This window comes from Lasiosphaeria miniovina (assembly GCF_030549165.1).
Source record: "Lasiosphaeria miniovina strain SMH2392-1A chromosome Unknown B0T26scaffold_4, whole genome shotgun sequence".
In the NCBI taxonomy this organism is placed as follows: Eukaryota; Fungi; Ascomycota; class Sordariomycetes; order Sordariales; family Lasiosphaeriaceae; genus Lasiosphaeria; species Lasiosphaeria miniovina.
Genome location: NW_026848223.1, coordinates 2,981,165 through 2,999,050, shown reverse-complemented (window position 1 = coordinate 2,999,050; position 17,886 = coordinate 2,981,165). Strand labels below are relative to the sequence as shown.

At 56.8% G+C, this 17,886-nt stretch overlaps 6 protein-coding genes and 1 non-coding gene across 7 annotated transcripts; 5 read left to right on the top strand and 2 right to left on the bottom strand.

Annotated features, from left to right (window-relative positions):
- Positions 1–3,087: 3,087 nt before the first annotated feature.
- B0T26DRAFT_751665 (phosphoesterase) lies at positions 3,088–4,502 on the bottom strand (the record flags this gene model as incomplete). The annotated part of the gene is made up of 2 exons (XM_060445413.1): positions 3,088–3,903; positions 3,963–4,502. The coding sequence occupies 2 exons, from the start codon at positions 4,500–4,502 to the stop codon at positions 3,088–3,090; spliced, it is 1,356 nt and encodes a 451-aa protein (XP_060296423.1).
- Positions 4,503–5,605: 1,103 nt separating this feature from the next.
- B0T26DRAFT_740922 (S-adenosyl-L-methionine-dependent methyltransferase) lies at positions 5,606–6,430 on the top strand (the record flags this gene model as incomplete). The annotated part of the gene is made up of 1 exon (XM_060443905.1): positions 5,606–6,430. The coding sequence occupies one exon, from the start codon at positions 5,606–5,608 to the stop codon at positions 6,428–6,430; it is 825 nt and encodes a 274-aa protein (XP_060296422.1).
- A 100-nt stretch (positions 6,431–6,530) lies between these two features.
- On the top strand, positions 6,531–6,619 carry B0T26DRAFT_t146. Its single transcript has one exon. It is a non-coding gene; the product is annotated as a tRNA-Phe (tRNA).
- Positions 6,620–13,491: 6,872 nt separating this feature from the next.
- B0T26DRAFT_751662 (uncharacterized protein) lies at positions 13,492–14,643 on the top strand (the record flags this gene model as incomplete). The annotated part of the gene is made up of 1 exon (XM_060445412.1): positions 13,492–14,643. One exon carries the CDS (start codon positions 13,492–13,494, stop codon positions 14,641–14,643), a length of 1,152 nt encoding a protein of 383 aa, XP_060296421.1.
- A 634-nt stretch (positions 14,644–15,277) lies between these two features.
- B0T26DRAFT_648224 (uncharacterized protein) lies at positions 15,278–15,602 on the top strand (the record flags this gene model as incomplete). Its single annotated transcript, XM_060437982.1, has 2 exons — positions 15,278–15,361; positions 15,477–15,602. Coding segments are annotated over 2 exons (210 nt in total), but the record flags the coding sequence as incomplete, so codon positions are not given.
- Positions 15,603–15,732: 130 nt separating this feature from the next.
- On the top strand, positions 15,733–16,895 carry B0T26DRAFT_829548 (glycosyl hydrolase family 61-domain-containing protein). The gene is made up of 3 exons (XM_060447454.1): positions 15,733–16,104; positions 16,190–16,251; positions 16,411–16,895. Exons 1-3 carry the CDS (start codon positions 15,759–15,761, stop codon positions 16,459–16,461), a joined length of 459 nt encoding a protein of 152 aa, XP_060296419.1. The 5' UTR covers positions 15,733–15,758; the 3' UTR covers positions 16,462–16,895.
- Positions 16,620–17,778, bottom strand: B0T26DRAFT_812353 (uncharacterized protein; the record flags this gene model as incomplete). The annotated part of the gene is made up of 2 exons (XM_060447307.1): positions 17,378–17,778; positions 16,620–17,291 (listed from the first exon to the last, which is right to left on the bottom strand). The coding sequence occupies exons 1-2, from the start codon at positions 17,753–17,755 to the stop codon at positions 16,620–16,622; spliced, it is 1,050 nt and encodes a 349-aa protein (XP_060296418.1). The 5' UTR covers positions 17,756–17,778.
- Between the last annotated feature and the right edge of the window lie 108 nt (positions 17,779–17,886).

Below are 17,886 nucleotides of genomic sequence, written 5' to 3'. Positions count from 1 at the left end.
TTGTGGTTGATGCGCATCCGTGCAGCCCAAAGCATCGCCGCCGTCGAGCCTCGACCTAAAGCCCATCCCCAACGTCCTCCCAAAGTCCAGCGACGGCAAGTAGGAGCTGACTGCGAAGGGCGGCGGCAGCTTCACCATCATGCTGGCGGAGCCTAAGGGGCTGCATGGTCGTGGCGCTCATGAAGGCGCCGACCCCGCCGGCGTGTTCCGGTACAAGGTCCGCGGCGGGGGCGAGTGCACGCTGACGCTACCCGAGGCGAACGCGGAGACGCTGGCTATGACGTCTGTCGATGCGCATGTGCGCGTCAACTGAGTGTTGGTGTTGGTTAGAAGCAGTATGGTTTTTAAAGGTAGGGTATAGTAGAGCTGTGGTTGGTGTGAAAGCGGGACTCCCTTTTCACTTCATCGCGATCGACGGCATCGCGGCGCTAGGCGCGATTTATCCCATCTCGCACTGGATGGGGGTTAGTTTGTATTAAACCCACTTAGCGTTCCTTCTTGGTAACTCTTGGTGCTCAATTACCGTGCTGGACATAGTTTTGAGGCTAATTCGGGGGTGCAAGAGAACTTGAGGCCTGAAATGTTGAGGTAGACTTCCGACATCCCAAAAGGGGCTAAAAGACCAAGGTCGCTGTTCTATCGCTTAAGTCCATACAGTTCACATCAAGCAAGCTTTGACATATTGAGCAATCTGCGCAAGCACATTAAGGTAGTAATTAATGCGATTTGAGCTTTGAAGAAAGCTTTTGAGGCGGCCTCATCACTGCTGGCTTTGACTTAAGTTCGGCCATGTTGACGTGCGTGCCCCCCTGACAAAGCAGATATGCCAAGGCCCCGCAGGAAACGTGGATGCGTTACCAAACGGGAAGGGACGAAAAAGACAAGTCTCGACTGGTGAATGTCTCGATATTGTCGTTTACACACTATCGTGCTAGTCAATATTCTGGGTTCAGTGTCACGGCTGCAGAGTCAAGCAGACACGTGTGATGCTTTCTGTGAATAAAAGTTACTGTGAATGACAAACCCTCCTACATTTCAGTTTGACAGGGAACTGGACGGTGCTAGATTTGGGACCAAAGCCTAGGTTCTACCCAATTTTGCTTGCTTGGACAAGAAGGAGCGAGACGGTGGAGCTCGGAAACGTTAAAGAAGGAAGCCTCTTTTCCTCCAGAATTGAGAGAACCCTCATACGATGTCGGTTGGAGATTATCCTGCAGCAGAATCAACACCGAAAGTAACATTGCGGTTAACGTGCACTGCAGAAAGTAATAATAATTGGGAAAAGTTGGACAGAAATTGTCATCTTAACGCACCAAATCTGTCTTCTTCACGAGTGGACGAGTGGACTAGAATTGTGGGGCAAGGAGACGGGAGGGCGCTCAGTCCCAACTGGGCTCATAGCTCCTACCCCTCCCTAAGGCTGTAAAAAAACTCGGTCCTGTAGAAGGAGCCTCCCGTCTACCAAGATGACCTCCATGGCCAAGCACGCAGCGTCTTCGAAGCATTCTGCTGCGCCAGCCATCCATAATTGATCCGGATTGTAACATTTTGAACAGAAGAAGCAAACCTTTGGCAAAAGATTGGCCAGGGAAAAGCGAAAAATGATCATGGGATGGAAAAAAAGGTTAGCAGGTGGCAGGTTAGCAGGTGGCCACGTTTTCTATCATGCAAGGTTCGAACCCTAAGCCTCTGTCATCTCCTCTCGGCCAAGCCCAAAAACTCTGCCAATATGATAGGCGCTGCAGTAAAAAAGCCTCAAAGTCGCGACACCCAAAAGGTACCAGCCGAGGAGGCACTCGGTACCTCGGGGCTGCGCGCAACTCTGCTCCTGGGCGGCGCTGTGCAGAAGTTAAACTGAATCTTGCAAGCACAAAAAGTGAGGGCTGTTCCCAATCCCTCTCCTACTCCGTTCACCCCGGAGGTCGGGCACGCCTCAGGCTGTTATCACGCAACGCCGGTCACGAGGACCTAAGCGGTGAGCTAGGTTTATCTTGATGGTCATCACCGGCTTGTCAAAGCGTCTCGAAATTTGGACCACACGGGTACGTCTCCATTGAATCCCCCAAGAGCAAGTGGTGCGTTGAGATGCAGCGATTGGCACCTTCCACGGTGAAGGGGCCGAGATGCAGCCTTGCTCCTGCCTTGACCAATTTGCTACACCCATCTACTACACCCATCTGCTGCACCCATCTGCTGCACCCATCGGCAGCAGAGAAGAGAGGGACTAACAGCTGGCAGCGGCATGCATCTGAGGCACAATTGACGGCTCCAACTCGAGGAGCTTGACCATTCCGCGGGTTTGCAAGAACTGTGATGATATCGGGTGGGATCACCTTGGAGTGTTGGTTGCTGGCTTAAACACTAAGTGACGTGGACCGCGGCTGCCAATTTTCAAATCTGAATTCTCCAGTTGAGTTATATGGGGGAGCCGCTACCATCTAGGTATCGGCGGGTCAAGTGGCCGAACTGGTCTCAGACTTGTCGCCGCCGTTCACCCCGAAACCGCCGTTCACCCCGAAAAAGAGCATCAGCGATGCTGCGGCCCCCCTACCCCTGACGAGCTGCGAGATGCACGTTCTAAGAGGCGGCGGATCGGAGCGAGATATATACCCTGGGCTGTAACAGCTTGCACCCCCTGGACAGTTTCGGGGGAAGAAAGTGTCAATATCCCGTGTTTCTTCAAGTTGGCGTTTATTGGGCTGTTGGTGGGCTAGATGCCCCCCGAATCCCCAACACGGTGTCCCAAAGAGACCAACTCGTTGGTTTATTTGCCCACATCAAACACGTCGCAGAAAGATGTCAAATGCGCAAAACTTATCGTTCAAATGGTTCACAATCACTGTATTCACCATCCCGCAAGAAGAAGAGCGGGGCAGTTATTCACGAGACGCGATATCTGAACCAGCACAGCAAGCAGGTACCATGCAATTTGCCCTTCGCATCTCCGTGTACTCGGCGGGAGGAAAAGAAGAAAATAAAAAGGAAACAAGGAAAGAAAATAAGGAACCACAGTGGAGGTCGAAACTAAACATGCAGACAGAACGTCGGCCGCCACCTCTCATAAAACCAATCGCACCGCACCGCTAATTAGTGCAACATCTTGGCCGCGCGAAACGGCGTGGCCGCCGGCAGCGTGAGCGGCGCATCGGTGCGCAAAGTCGTCTGAATAAGGTGGTCAAACGGCGGCGCAGCCGCTACGCGCGGGTTGTACGGCGCAAAGCCCCACAACAACCCAAGCGTGTTAAGGATCGACGTAGCCGAGTACGAGACGGTGCTGCCGGCGGCGTTAGCAGCCTTCTGCTCGACAAACCCCTTGGCGACCCACGGCGACACCAGCAGCGTGGGCACGCGGCCGCCGAGCCGGTTGAACGGCAGCGTGTAGCTGCCCCCGCTCGGCGTCGACGCCGTGTACGTCAGGGCGTCGGGCGCGGGCGCCAGCGGCGGCGGGACGTGGTCGTGGAACCCGCCCGTCTCGTCGAACGTGATGATTAGCAGTGTCGTGTTCCACTGCGGGCCGGCGCGCAGGGCCTCGTAGACCGTCTTGATGAGGCCCTCGCCGGCCGAGATCAGGCCCGACGGGTGCATCGAGGTCGTGCCGACGCCGCAGCACGACGGGTTGAGGAAGCTCAGGGCTGTCAGGTTGCCGGCGGCCGCGTCGACGTAGAACTGCGGCAGGTTGACGACGCGGTTGGAGAGGCCGGCTGCGTACGTCCAGTTGAACCAGCTCGCCTCGGGCCCCGTGCCGCCCGCCGCGTCGTGGTAGTTACGCCACGCCCGCCCGCTCTCGGTGACGGACTGGAACAGCGACTTCTGGTTGAAGCCTTTCGCTTTGAAGGTCGCGTCGTTGCTGCCGTGCCCGTACGTGCTGCCCGACACGAGCGCGAGCCGGTTCGGGTCGGTTGGCTGTGCGAGAGAGTCAAGCTTCTGGTCCGTCGGCTTGCTTTTCGACTGGAAGGGCTTACCCCGGGCACGTCAGAGTGCCAATGGTTGAACGTGACAAAGTTCTTGACGAGAGTGGTCAGGACGGGAACCTGGGCCTCGGTGTAGTAGCCCATGACCTGCTTGGCCAGCGTCGTCTTGCTGACGGAGCTATACAGGCGCAGCTGCTCCTGGACGAAGCCCTGCTGGGTGGGGACCAGCGTGCCGGCGGCGATGGCGGCGTTGCTCGGGGTAAAGGTGCCGTAGAACTCCATGTTGTTGCCGTAGACGGCGTGGTCCGGGTCGTTGAGGATGGAGTCGTAGTCGTTGGCAACTGTGCAGACGGTGCCCATGGACGCATTGGTCAGGCTGTAGGGGTTGCAGTAGGGCCCGCTGTTGACGGGGTTTTCGAGCCCCGCCGTCGTCTGGCCGCCCAGGAGGTTGTCCAGCGAGCGGTTCTCCATGACCAGGATGACGACGTTCTTGATGGCCGACTGGAAGGTCCTGCGGCTGAGGGGGTTGGCCGGCGCGGCTTCGGCAGAGGCCGCAAAGGCCAGCATGCCAAGGATAGCGACTAGCTGCATTTTGGGGGGGGGATCAGGCAACTAGTATCGAGACTGGCGAGGGTTTAACAATGGCTCCTGTTTGCGGCTGCTTTCGCCTCCCACGCTGCCAGGCTGCCAGCTTGAGCCGCCGGCTTGGCTCATATATAGCCAAGACACGAGTTCTCGCAAGTCTCATGTGTTCTAGACCTAATAACCCAAGGACCACCACGTGCTGGCACGTTACGGCCGTTGTACCAGTCGAGCCCACGTGTCCGTTTGTTTCCATCTCTGGGTTACACATCTGTGGGTTACACATCTGTCGAGCCGTCGACTTGAGCGAATTCAATTCCGACGTGTTTTTTCTTGTCACCTACCTAAGCAGTAACACGCCGAATGAAGGTGGTGAGGTCCGTCCAGCCTGGCAGATAGGTTGAGAAATGATAGCCTAGTGTCCAATAGGATCGACCTGCAAGTGCACGAGCGGTTTGCGTGACGCTATTCCGAACGAGTCGCGACCCGGTAACCCGTCGTGGACACCGAGGGTCGTTGACGACCAGAGTCGCCGCAGCCGTTTGACCTGCCTTAACTCGTTTAGGCCTTGCAGGTTGGAGGTGCCGGCCATGGGCCCTGCAGTCCCTCGTGTGCCTCGTGGTAGATTGCTTGGCACCCATTGGGTCGTCCGCTTTTCTTGATGAGGAATGGGTGGACATTGGTGCGACCACGATGCAGCTTCTCCACTGCTTTTCCCACCGTTTCATCCTTCTCCCGCTGCACGGCCGTGAGTGCCAGGGACGGGGAATGTCGACATCCCGCCCTTTCTCGAGTTAATGCCGGCATCGTAATCGGCTATCCCTTGAGCTTGATTGGATCGCTGCCAAGAGAAAGACACTCGACGTTCTTCTTGGCCGTGTCATCGTCCTTTCGCCGACCCACGCTTCACACTTGTCATCCTAGTGCGGGGTCGACGGCAGTCAGAGGGCCGGGCCGAACCACAAGGAGTGGGCGGGGATAGGAACTCGCCGTGTCGAGGCTGCTGCAGGTTATTCCCGTCCACATGCTGGCAATCGGAGCCTGCAACTTGATGCAGGTCAACAACCGCCAAACTTGACACCAAAAAGAACAACCGCGAAGAGCAAGACAAAATGAGCGAAACTGGCGCCTACATCCACGGGCACTCGGCTGAGGTGCTCAAAGCCCACGCGCGACGCACCGCAGCGCGCGACGCGGCGTACCTGATCCCGCACCTGCGGCCCGACTTTCGCATCCTCGACGTGGGGTGCGGGCCGGGGACCATCTCGGCGGACCTGGCGGCGCTGGTGCCGGCGGGGCGGGTGACGTGCGTGGAGCTGGGGGCGGGCGCGCTCGATGCGGCGCGGCAGACGTTTGCGCAGCGGGGCGTGGTCAATGCCGACTTCGTGGTGGGCGACGTGACGGCGCGCCAGGGCCTGCCCTTCGCCGACGCCAGCTTCGACGTGGTGCACGCGCACATGGTGGTGATCCACCTGGCGCAGCCGGCGGCCGCGCTGCGCGAGATGCGCCGCGTGGCCAGGCCCGGCGGGCTCGTCGCCAGCAAGGACATGATCATGGCGACTACGACGTGGTTCCCGGCCGACACGCGCCTGGCCCTCTGGGAGCGCGGTATTACGGCCACCATCGCCGCCACCGGCGCAGACCCCCAGATGGGCCGCGGCCTGCGCGCCGCCGCCCTCGAGGCCGGGTTTGCGCCGGACAAGATCGACGCGCGCGCCAGCTGCTGGAGTTTCGCCGACGACGAGGCCGTCGCGTTCTGGGGCCGCAGCTGCGCGGCGAGGATGGCCCCGGGAAGCGAGCTGAGGAAAAACATTGTCGCCGGCGGGTACGCGACGGAGCAGCAGGCGGACGAATTTGTAGCCGCGAGCCAGGGTTGGGTCGCGGAGGCTGGCGCTTGGTTTGGGTGCATGAACGGCGAACTGCTGGCCTGGAAGTGAACGCTGTTCCGTGGTGGGGAACTACGTGCGCTGTGTGCATGGCATTGGGCACCATGAGGGGCAATACGCCGATAATAAACCAATCAAAATCAGCAATCATGCGGGTTTAGCTCAGTTGGGAGAGCGTCAGACTGAAGTCCACTTCATCGTCTCATCTGAAGGTCATGTGTTCGATCCACATAAACCGCATTCCTTTTTGCATTTTTTCGCTTGGATCCCGCACCAGAAAACCCTGCAGGTCTGTCTGGCTTCTGACAACCGAACCGGTACCGATGGGCGGAAAATCGAATCCCCTGTGCCGAATAACGTGCGAATATTTCTAACAGCAAGGCTCAGACGTGCGCACGCACGTCCGATTAAGCTCGGGAGAGTCTCCGTCTACTGTTAAATCGTCCCCATCCACTGTAGGCGTCAAGCGTTACAGCTCATCGCTCATGAAAATACCACATTTTACAGCCGAAATTGCCATATTCGCTGGCAGCTCCGCTCCACGCGCTGGTAACGGAGTCGCACCGTAAATGCACCTCGCCGCCGTCGTCAACGTTAACACACTCCCGAATGCGGTAATTCTAGCTCAGGGCCGTAGATTCGCTCAAATCGTTCAAGTCTGCAATAAAAAGCGAAGCTAGCTTGCTTGAATTCGCTTACGTGTAGGGCCAAAAATGTAATAAAAAACTACATGCCTGCTTACAACTACTCTTAACTGCTCATAACTGCCTGCCCTACCAATCCATGCCTTCCAAAGCCCGGGTAGTAGGTCGGGGGACCCTTCCACTGCGTGTAGGCTTTGTAACACGACTTGCAGCCTCTGCAGCCCCTGCAGAGGCTGCAGGGGCTGCAGGGCTACGTGAAGCTCGTGATGCGGCGCCGCCCCAGCTACCCCGAGCCGCATCAAGGTTGTTGACAGTACGGCGAGGGGGTAATACAGGTTAGCTAAGCTTATTAATATCGTCATCGTCATCGTCGTCGCCGTCGATGTCGTCGTCATCGTCAAGGGTGGCTCCCTCCCACTGTGAGGCATGTCGGCGAATAGAGGCATAAGTCCGGACTATCTGCCCGGTTGCCCGGCTGGCTGTGTGGCTCCCGGCTGTGTAGTCGGGACCCTCGGTGCGTTCGCTCGGCGGCGAAGGCATTCGAGTTGCGTGGCCTGCCGCGAAGGCTTCCGACTCTGTTAAACTCTTGGTACTGCAAGTAATTGTCTTCGTCAAGTAACGACCTATCCAGGTACTAATATGGATGGAAATCGGTCTCTTGAAGCTTCAAATTACCGGCCTGGTAACGCTGAAAGAGCTCATGAGCGCAAGGAATGCCATACTGTGTCCAGAACCGACCGGTGCAGGGCTCCAGGGGCCGGGGCCGGTCCCCGAGAGCAGGTTCTATCTCTATGTGTTGCTTTACAATACGATTGGGGTATTATAATATATATTGTAGGGAGCATCACCAAGCCACTCCTAACCTAGTTCGTCGAAGCGAATGCGGTCTTTTTGCTTCGCAGTCAGCTTATCGTATGCTTCCTTCAGCCCTCCACCATATTGAGTAACTATTGTACGGTCTATAAGGTATTGCTGTTGCCGGTGAAAACAAAAGACTTGAGAAGCTTATTAATTAACTCAACTGGTGATGTGGTACGGTGACCGAAGTTGAGGACGTTGTTGGCAAAGCAAGTTGCCCACTCTCGAATAAGTGGCATGTAGGTTCGTTCGAGATACCGAAGTATAGCTTTTTGGGCGGAAAAAGTAGCTTTCATCATCTCCCATGCCTATGTGTGGCCGTTGAGGGTAGGCGAGTACATTATATGCTCCCAAAGTAGGTACATTCCTGCCTTAGTATACTGGATCTCGGCCGGTGGGGCATTAATATTGATTTCCTGTCCATCATGAAGTCTTCTTGTACGGTAGACAACCTGCTCTTCTTCTTCGCTGTCTTCTTTTTCGTTATTTTCCTCCTATTGTTACGCTCCCTTCCGAGCCTGCGCTTGAGCCCGGGCAACCTACTTTGCAGCGGCCTTATTCCATTTTTTCTTGAATATCAAGGCCACATTCTTATCAATATGGAAAATAAAGAGTTATAGGTAAGCGTCAGGGTAAATACGCGCAACTACAGGCCTCATCGCCTTCTCAAAGTCGGTAATTATAACCGAGGGCGTTACGCGCCGATTTCTTCGCGATGCTCGTTGACCCTGTCCATCAGCCAGATGAAGCCTTCCTCACGTTTGTTATCAATCAGGCCGAACGCACAACTAACTAATTTACCCAGGTGGTTCTTGTGGACGATTTAAAAGAGAGCCAGGCCCTTATTATTAGTACTATATATATTATTGTACAACTGGACTTAGGGGTAACGCTTCCACTGCTCCTCACACCAGGGAGGGGACCGAAAAAGACCCCTCGGCTTGTCAGGTTCATCAGCCAATCAAAGGACTTTGTAATGGATATACTCATCGTCAAGCAGCTTCTTCGTAGCCTGGAATAGCGAATATCCCTTGAGGGCGAGTCTGCGTATACGAGAGCGGCATTTTCGTAGGTTGACTAGGTCGAATTCCAGGCCCGGAAAAGCTCTTGGCAAGTCTTTGGCAATTTCTCTATTCGGGACAGCTGGTCGGTCGATATACTAAGTAATGAATACCTCATACTCAGGGCCAAAGGTTACACTATACTTCAACTTATTGAAGTCTCTCTTGATAGGCGGATGATTACATGGTTGTCATGCTCAGGAAGAAGCTCAAAGGTCCATTTCCGTTCGTTGGAAGTAAGGGCGTTGGTACGCCCTGCCAGGGGCAGTCCCGGTGGTCGGTGGTGGTGATGTTCTTCGTTGCCTTGGACTTGACGATTTTCCCTCGGTAACAGCCAAAATCCACCCTTGTTGCGCTGAAGTCTTTGGCATAGTTGGAACTGCGTAGCCTGCATATATCGAACTGCGTAGACGAAGTCCATGCGTCTAAATCGACGATTAGATCGTTGAGGGTGTCGTATTTGAAGTTGAAAAGCTTGTGGTTGGTCGGCGGGTTGGAAAGTGGCGACGGTGGCGGCGTGGGCGCATCTTCATCACTGGGCGTATCGCTGGGAATCGCCGGAATCGCTCGAATCGCTGAAGTCTTCAAGATCGGGTATTTTCGAAGCTAAGTTAGCACAGCCGCGATGATGAACAATGAAGGAAATGAAGCCTTAGTGATGCATCGATTGATTGAAGTTGTTGGGGATGATTTTGGTGGTGGTTTGGTTGACAAGGAAGGTTGCAGTGGAATAGGATAGTGTCGCCCACTTTTGAGACACTTTTGAGCCACATTGTCAAGTCACATCCCTGCATATTCCTTCATTCGTTACTTTCAGCCCTGATCCCTCTTTTCGGGCTCTCTGACTTCTGAATGCCCTCTTTTTTCTCCCTTGCTACGGCTGAGTCTCTTACGTAGTAAATTGACCATGCCTATTTTGGCCCAGCCCACTTTTGGTCCGTGCTGAGCCGCCGACTCATGAATGACACCTTACATTGAAGCATGTAAAATATCGCCAAATCAACTAATTACTATACAACTTTCGACTTCTTCTTCTTCTTCCGAGCCCTCTGATTCGTCAGAGCTGTCACTTTCGCGCCCTACTGCCCTCTGCGCGCGCCGAATGTCTTTTATCGAGGCAAACTTCGAATTTGGGCTCAATTCCACCTTCTTCCTCTTGGTTCCCTTTTTGTTCTCAAGCTCAGCTTTCAGAGCCTCATTTTCATGCCTGAGCTTAGCCAGCTCAAAATCCCTGAGGGCGAATGCCTTCCTGACCTTCCTGAATAGCTGATGACGTGCCCTACGGGCCGGGGAGCTGATGTTTGTTTTGGCCAAAGCAATCGTAAGGTCCGTAACCTTATTAGGAGTCTTTCAAGTGCCGTAATCGTTAAGCAACTGTTGTTGCTGATGAGCCGTATCCCTCTCTTCCTCGAGAGTAGCTATAGCCGTACTTTTACCGGCTTTGTTGCTATTTTCTAGCACTTGAGGGCTCGTGAGTGGCTTGAGCTTATTTACCGGCCACAAGCCGGTAGCATACCACCCTGCCTTGCAGTTTTCTTCCTTGAATGCTTCTTCCCGGGCAGCCCGGTAACAGATCAACATAGTGCGCCGGCCGGAGACCGTTGAATCGGAGCACCGGGGTAGGGAGTTAAACCTCTTCCGGTATGCCCGCTTCAGGACCGAGAAAACCGTCAAATCAAGCGGCTGAAGCACGTGTGATGAGTGTGCCGGTAAGTAAAGAAGCTGAATGTTGTTTTGGAAGCAGGTCCACGTATAATCATCAGTTGTATGACTGCCGTGGCCGTCAACAATGAGGAGCCGGCGTTCGTTGTTGGCCGTGCGGGTATGAGGAAGGAAGACTTCCTGAAGCCATTTTAACGCATCCTCGTCGTCAATCCAGCCTTTTTCTTGCGTGTGGAACTTTCAGCCTTTAAAGGGATTCATTTTGGTTGGGTACTGTTGTTGTTGTAAGGTTTTTCCCTTCATGATTACCAAAGGAGGTATTGACCTGCCCGTTACAGAGATGCATTCCACGAACGTGGTCCAATTCCGTGACCCTGACTTCTTTTTCTTTAGCTTCTTGTTGTTGGCTCTTTCCTCAAATCCGAGAACCATGCCGTTATCACCCTAGCCTTCAAGAAGGCCAGTCTCGTCTTTATTCCAACGGTTCTCCGGTTGATCAGCTTGACTGCCGGGAGGGCCAGGTAGTTGAACCAAGCCGTGATTACCGGGACCGTGGCGCCGTTGAGGCGGGCCGTATCCATGCTTTGGGCCCGCTGGTTCTGGATTGACGGGTTCCGGGCCATGAAGCCGCGCAACCACTTCGGTCCTACCCGTTCCGGCTTCCCTCCGTCCACGGCCAGCCGGCGGGCAAATTCCCGGACCGTTGCATGCGTCGGAGGCAGGCCGAGAGCGCCTTGGAGGTTGATCCATTCGGCGAGCCGGGCTTCTGTCGTATGAGGAAGAACCTGCATGTGTTCGAATGCAATATGGCGGGATTTGTGGCCAGCTATACGGTTGCGAAGAGAGGTCCTTGGAACGCCACATTCTAGGGCCGCGCGCCGCACCGGAATGCCTTCGCGGACTTATTGCATGCCCTGCAGTATTTCCAATTCGTTATATTGAGACATCTTCGAAATAACAGTGAAAGAGCTATCGATTGTAGTAGAATTGAAGGAATTTAGTGTTGTTTTGAGGAAGTTGCGGTGTGTTGAAGAAAAAGGATTCATCACATGTGTTGTAAGTGCATGGAGGCTTGCGCATGGGTCAAAAGTGGGCCTAGCCAAAATAGGCATAGTCAACTTACGACTGAACAGACTGTTGAGCCAAGTTTCCTTTGTCCCTTTCCTTGGAAGCATAAAAGGCCTTCTTTCCTATATTATTAGATGGGATTCAGACAGCTAATTCAAGACTCTTTAAGCCACCGTCAACTTTGATCACGGGCCAGAGATAGAATACGAAGGTTGTAGCGTAATTAGGTTGGGTTGTGGTAAAAAGTGGTAAATTACGCGGCGGCAGAATCTTGGACGTACCGATCTTACAGGGTTAGGGTTATGTATAGAGGACTACCGTGGATGGGGACGATTTAACAGTAGACGGAGACTCTCCCAACCTCTCACCCCCCAGCAAGATTCACATGTCGAGCAGCGGCACTGCCGGCAGCACCCTGGCTGGGTTCGGCCTCGGTTTCTCTGATTGTGGTCCACAAATGTCCAACCCTTAACCCGTACCCTGCTAGGCATGGCAGCATTGCATTATATCGCCAACAGTTTGATGCACGGCTCTATGCTCTTTGATGCACGGCTCTATGCTCTTTGATGCATGGCTCTATGCTCTTCGATGCATGGCTCTATGCTCTTCGATGCATGGCTCTATCCTCTTCGCTTGCTTGGCAGAATGAGTTTGGCGCCGGGATCACAAACCCTACCTTGGCTCCAGCTTGAGCTTTTGGGGGTAAAACTTTGACCTGTGAAAGTTCATCTTGCCCATTCTGGGCCGAGCAACAGGAGACAAGTGCAATTGTCTACCTCGGGAAGTGCTGGTGGATAGGGGATCTGAAACGCAACACACGTGACAAAACTGGCGAAGTCAAAGTCATCAAGTTCGTTGCATGTGGGAGACAAAGTATGCCAAACCCCACCCACATCCCAACGTTCTTGCTCATCGGTAAGTCAGTGTTGAACGGTCAAGCGGTCGATCACCAGACACTAGAAGCACAGCCTCGGTTGGTTGGAGAAAAGTCTCTTTTTAACTCCGAGTTTCGGTTTCTTTCCTGCTCTTTGTCAAGGTACTCAGCATTCCGCAGTCCTAACTTTCAGCGGCACCCATGTTTCCCATTCCCCACGCGAGCCTGGGGGTCGTAACGGCCAAACGGTAACTGCATTTAGCGACGGACAACAGAGTCACCACACGGTCTCTCTGACACTGTTACAGCTCTTGTATCCGTAGCCGGTTAGTTCCAAATTAGATGGTACCAACTGTACGTAATGCGGGGAGAAATAGAGAAGAATTCGGTGTTCTAGCTTGCCGAGCACAACGGGCTGACTGTGGGGCTTGTTCACAAAAACTCTAGGAGCTCCGCAAAGTGTGTTTCCCAACCTTGAACCGTTGTAACTTTCCAACGGCCAGTTAACCGTTTCCCCAGCAGCCCCATATCCAAAACAGTTGTTGAAGTAAAAGTTTACCTACATAAAGAAGCAGTGCCCGGGCTTTTCCCCCCTTCAGTTCGCCAATCTCGAACGCTGTTTCAGACACTCAATTGACACACTCTCTCTCTAAAAAAGGGCAACTTTGACTTCCTCAAACGACACACTGAACAACACTTGCCTTCTCTTCGCAGCAACCAACCAAGCATCAGTCGCCAAGCCGGCAGACGTGCAGCCTTGTGGACTCAAGTAGCCACTCCCAATAACACATCGCGACTGCCTCAGCGCCGAGTAGCGCAGGTCAACTCAAACAACAAACCCTATAGCTTCACACCGTCAAGACCATAGATCCCGATCAGCAGCCCTGGACCTGGGTGCCAAGAAGCCAGCGCTCGGCCCAGACGCCAGCAGACGAAGACTCAGCAATGTTCATCAACCAACAAGCCAACAACGGTAGCACCAGCCGCTGCAATGACAGCAACCATGGCTCTGACTCCTCAGCCTCCAACCCCACCTCTGTCAACAACGCAGACTACGACTACGAGTCCGACTACGAGTCCGACACGTCGTCAATCCGCTTCCACGACCCCGTGACCGCCGACGACATCGCGCGCTGGGTCAAGCTGTTCAACTACACACCAGAAACCGCGTCACAAAAACTCCACGAACTGCGCCGCGACCCCCTGACGCACGGCGCCGACTTCCCCGACGCCGACTGGGCCGACTTCCAGCTCGACCACCCCCCGCACGACGGCTGGGACCGCGAAGCGTACGAGCACGTGCGCGCGCGCGCCGACATGGCCGCACTCCTGCGCCGCGTCCTCCCGTCACGCACTCCGCCGGCCCCTGTCTACCTCGTCAAGCTCGACGGGCCGCTCGGCTGCGCAGAAGCCGTGCAGGCCGCCGCGGGCCTCGCTGCCCCGCCGCAGACCTGCGCTGCTGCGCCCGAGGCCGGCGGGACGCAGGTGCGGTTCTGCCGCGTCGCAGGCGAGGCCGCGCGGCGTGGCATCCTCGCGTGGGCCGACGCTCGCAGAACCAGCAAATGGCGCCCGACGGTGCTGCGCGACTGGGCAGCCCGCAAGGCCCTGTCCGCCCGCAGCCTCGACTCGGAGCTCGGCGTCGGCAGCGAACTGCCGCAAAACCGACCGCGGAATCTAGAGGCAGGCGACGCGCGCCTGCGGCCTGCCCAGCACGCGTATCCCGTGTGGTATTTCGTGTACGATGGTGCGCTCGCGGAGCAGCCTGCGACGCTGCAGCGCGTGCTTGGTGGAGAGGAGGACGTGGTGTCGCGCGCTGCGAGGACCTTTGGCGGGGAGATTGTCGCGTGGGGCGCGGGCGCGTACAGAGGGATGGTGGATGCCGAGATGGACGGGTGGGAGAGTGTTGTGGAGGGCCGCGCGGTGCTGGTTGGGGATCGTGAGGCGGAGGAGGCGCTGCGGTATCACCAGACGAGCCAGTACGAGGTCGCGAGATGCGATATTGAGATGGTGGACGGCGAAAAGGAGATGGTTAGGGGCCTGACGTTTCGGTTTGTGGGGGTGGCGGATAGGGATGATTTTTATGGGTTCCGTGTTTAGCAGGTGGTGGTTTGGGCTCTGTGGGAGTTGGGTGTGGATTGAGAGGGGATTGAGAGGTGATAGCGAGCGGGATAGCGAGCGGGATAGCGTCAGCGGGCAATGTGATAGGTGATAGCGTCAGCGGGCAATGTGATAGCGTAGCGTCAGTGGGCAATGTGATATTTTTTGCATCAATATTCTTCTGGGTTTCCAGTCCTAACTGTGACAATATGCTATATTGTGATTTACCTGTGTTCGAGTTGCTTGAGGCACCGCACGTGAAGCTCGTTAGCCCCCGGTCGAGCCCTGATATGAGTGCCGAGCACGTAGATTAAGATTAAATCCGCAGCGTCGGTGCCGTGTTCCCGTTTCCGGGTGCGCGTTTGGTGACGGCGGCGGCAGATGTCGAGGCAATCTACGTGGATAAATCACTCAGCGACTCCGTCTACCCCGCAAACTTCTTCAGTTTGCCCTTTCTCTCCATGGTGCACGCCACAAGAAAGACTCCCGTCCCAGTTGGGCTCATGTAGCATATTAGAGCTGAGACTTGGCATCGGCTGGGCTTGCTGTCCTCACGCTAATCCCTCCGTGCCTCTGATACCGAGGCAGACCAAGCCCAGGCGGACAGCATTGCGCCCTGCATATAGCCTCCGACATGACGCCATGGCTGCTGGTCCCCCTCGCCGTCGCCGTAGGTGTGCACTGCCACGGGGGCATCTTCAACTACACCATCGACGGCGTCGACTACGCCGGGTAGGGACACGGCGCACCCCCTGCCTCGCTCTCCCACACATCATGAGCGGACTAACACGCCGCCCCTCAGACAGTTCCCGTGGCTCCCCGAAGACGGCCAGTCGACCATCCAGCGGCGGTGGTGGGGCGACCCGATCCGCGACGTGGACCACCCGTACCTGGCGTGCAACCGGGGGATCCCGCTCGCGGCGCACACGCCCACGCTGCACGCGCCGGTGCGGGCCGGCGGCGGGACCATCACGGCCAAGTTCCACCACCCAGACTGCCCGCCGGACCTCGCGTACCCGACGGCGCCGTCGGTGGCCGGCGTCGGCGACCCAGACCCGCCGGTGCCGCGGTGCATGGGCCCCGTCGAGGGCTTCTGGTTCCACACCCACGGGCCCATGGTCGTGTACCTGGCCGACTGCGGGGGGCCGTGCGCGGCGTTCCGCCCGGCGGCGGGCGACCGCGTGTGGTTCAAAGTCTGGGAGGCGGGGCTGCTGCCGGGGTTCAGTGTGGTCGACCGCGACGGCTGGAACCAGTTCCCCTATGCGAACGCCGGGTGGAACGTCTCGCTGCCCCGTCGGTTGAGGCCGGGTAATTACCTCGTCCGCCACGAGATTATCTATATCGAGAACGACCCCGCGCAGTTCTATCCCTACTGCGCCCAGCTGGCGGTCGAGGGCGATGGCGACGAGGTGCCGGGGGATGAGTTCAAGGTCGCCTTTCCCGGCGCGTACTCGGCTGCCGGTTAGTGGTCCCCTTGCTTTGACCGTCCAGGCCAGTTGGTGCACTGGCTTTGTTCCGCTGTGGGCGGCTGCTGACACTCGGCAAGACCCGGGGATCGCCGTTGCGGGGATATTCTACGCCCCCGGGGCAGATCAGGTCACGACATGGGTAAGATTCCTCTGCGTGTGTGTGTGTGTGTGTGTGTGTGTGTGTGTGTGTGTGTGTGTGTGTGTGTGTGTGTGTGTGTGTGCGTGTGTGTGTGTGCGTGCGTGTGTGAAGATACTTCTGTTGGTACTGGCGAATGGCTAACTCTCTGACGAAATAAAGCCCATGAACTACACTATCCCTGGGCCGCCAGTATGGACTGGAGGTGACTAGGTAATCAAGGCCGCGAAGGACAGATCAGACACAGTCAACGGGGATGCAATCAGGGAGGATATCCAATGTAATCATGTGCATAAAGGCTATTTCTACACGTTGCTTATAGACAAATATGTACCAACACTAATCCCACAGCCCACGCACAACAGGCACCCTCACTGCGTCCCCGGCGCCGGCCCGTGGTACACCCACAGCATGTTCTCGGCGCCCTTGGGCATGACAATCTTCTTGACCTTTGTGCCCTGGAGCCCACTACCCGGCATCTTCTGCGCAGCAGCACCGCCAGCGCCCGGCGGGGGCTTGGCGGCCGCGACAACCGGGACAGCGGGCGACGTATCGATCTTGCCCGAACAGACACCGTCGCGCGGGAAGACCAGCTCGCCCAACCAGGCCTTGTACGCGGCGATCTGGTGGGCGCAGGCGCGCCAGCCGGGACTATAGACAGAGAGCCCGCCGGCGTGCGTCATGTCGCTCAGCGCCCAGCGGCCGGCGTCGGCGAAATCCTCCTGCCACGACGTGCGCGCGTACGCCGTCGGCACCGCGCTGTCGTTGCCGTACGCGCGCGCCCACAGCTTGGTCTCAGAGAACGCCGTGCCCTCGGCGTAGCCGTGCGATTTGACGACGGTCTGCAGGGCGACCATGTCTAGGATGTGCGTGAACTCGTGGAACAGCACGCCCAGCTTGAAGAACGACGGCGTGAACACTAGCACCGATCCGCGCGTGTAGGCGGCCGCGTTGGACGTTGCCGAGGCGTCGGATGTGCGGCCCGGTAGGATGACGAGATTGGCTACGTGCTGCCGCATCCCGACGGGGACCTGGCTGAGGGTCTGGCAGGCACAGTTACAGGGTTAGCGGGTGTTGTTTGACTCTAGGGAGCGGACGAGGTGGCAAGTGCGAGAGTGAGAGTGCACACCTCGAGAATGCCGTCCCACGGCTCCTTGGCGCCGCGGTGGCGGCAGATGGTCCACGCGGCCGCGCAGTCCTCGTACCACACGTCGCGCACCTCGAAGTCGGCCGGCTGCAGCTGGTTGATGACGGCCTCCTCGCGGCAGTACTTGGGCATCCAGAAGGTCGGCCACGGCTCGAACCGCCACTGCCGCGTGGGCAGGTCTGCTCTGAGGTCCTTGTCTTGCACGTCTTCGGAAAAGGGTGGCGACACGGCGGGCTTCTGCAGCTCGACCGCCGATCCTGAGCGGGATGAGAGGCGGAAGAAGTCGGGCAGGGTTGCGCCCAGCGCGGCGGGGATGCTACTGCTAGCGAGCACGAGGGGGAGGAGTTGTGCGGAGCGCATTATGGATGGCAGATGTGTGTGGTGGGGGGTTGTCTGGGTGGGTGGTTGTCTGGGCGGGGGGTTGTCTGGGAGGGGGGTTGTCTGGGCGGGGGGTTGTCTGGGCGGGGGGTTGTCTGGGCGGGGGGTTGTCG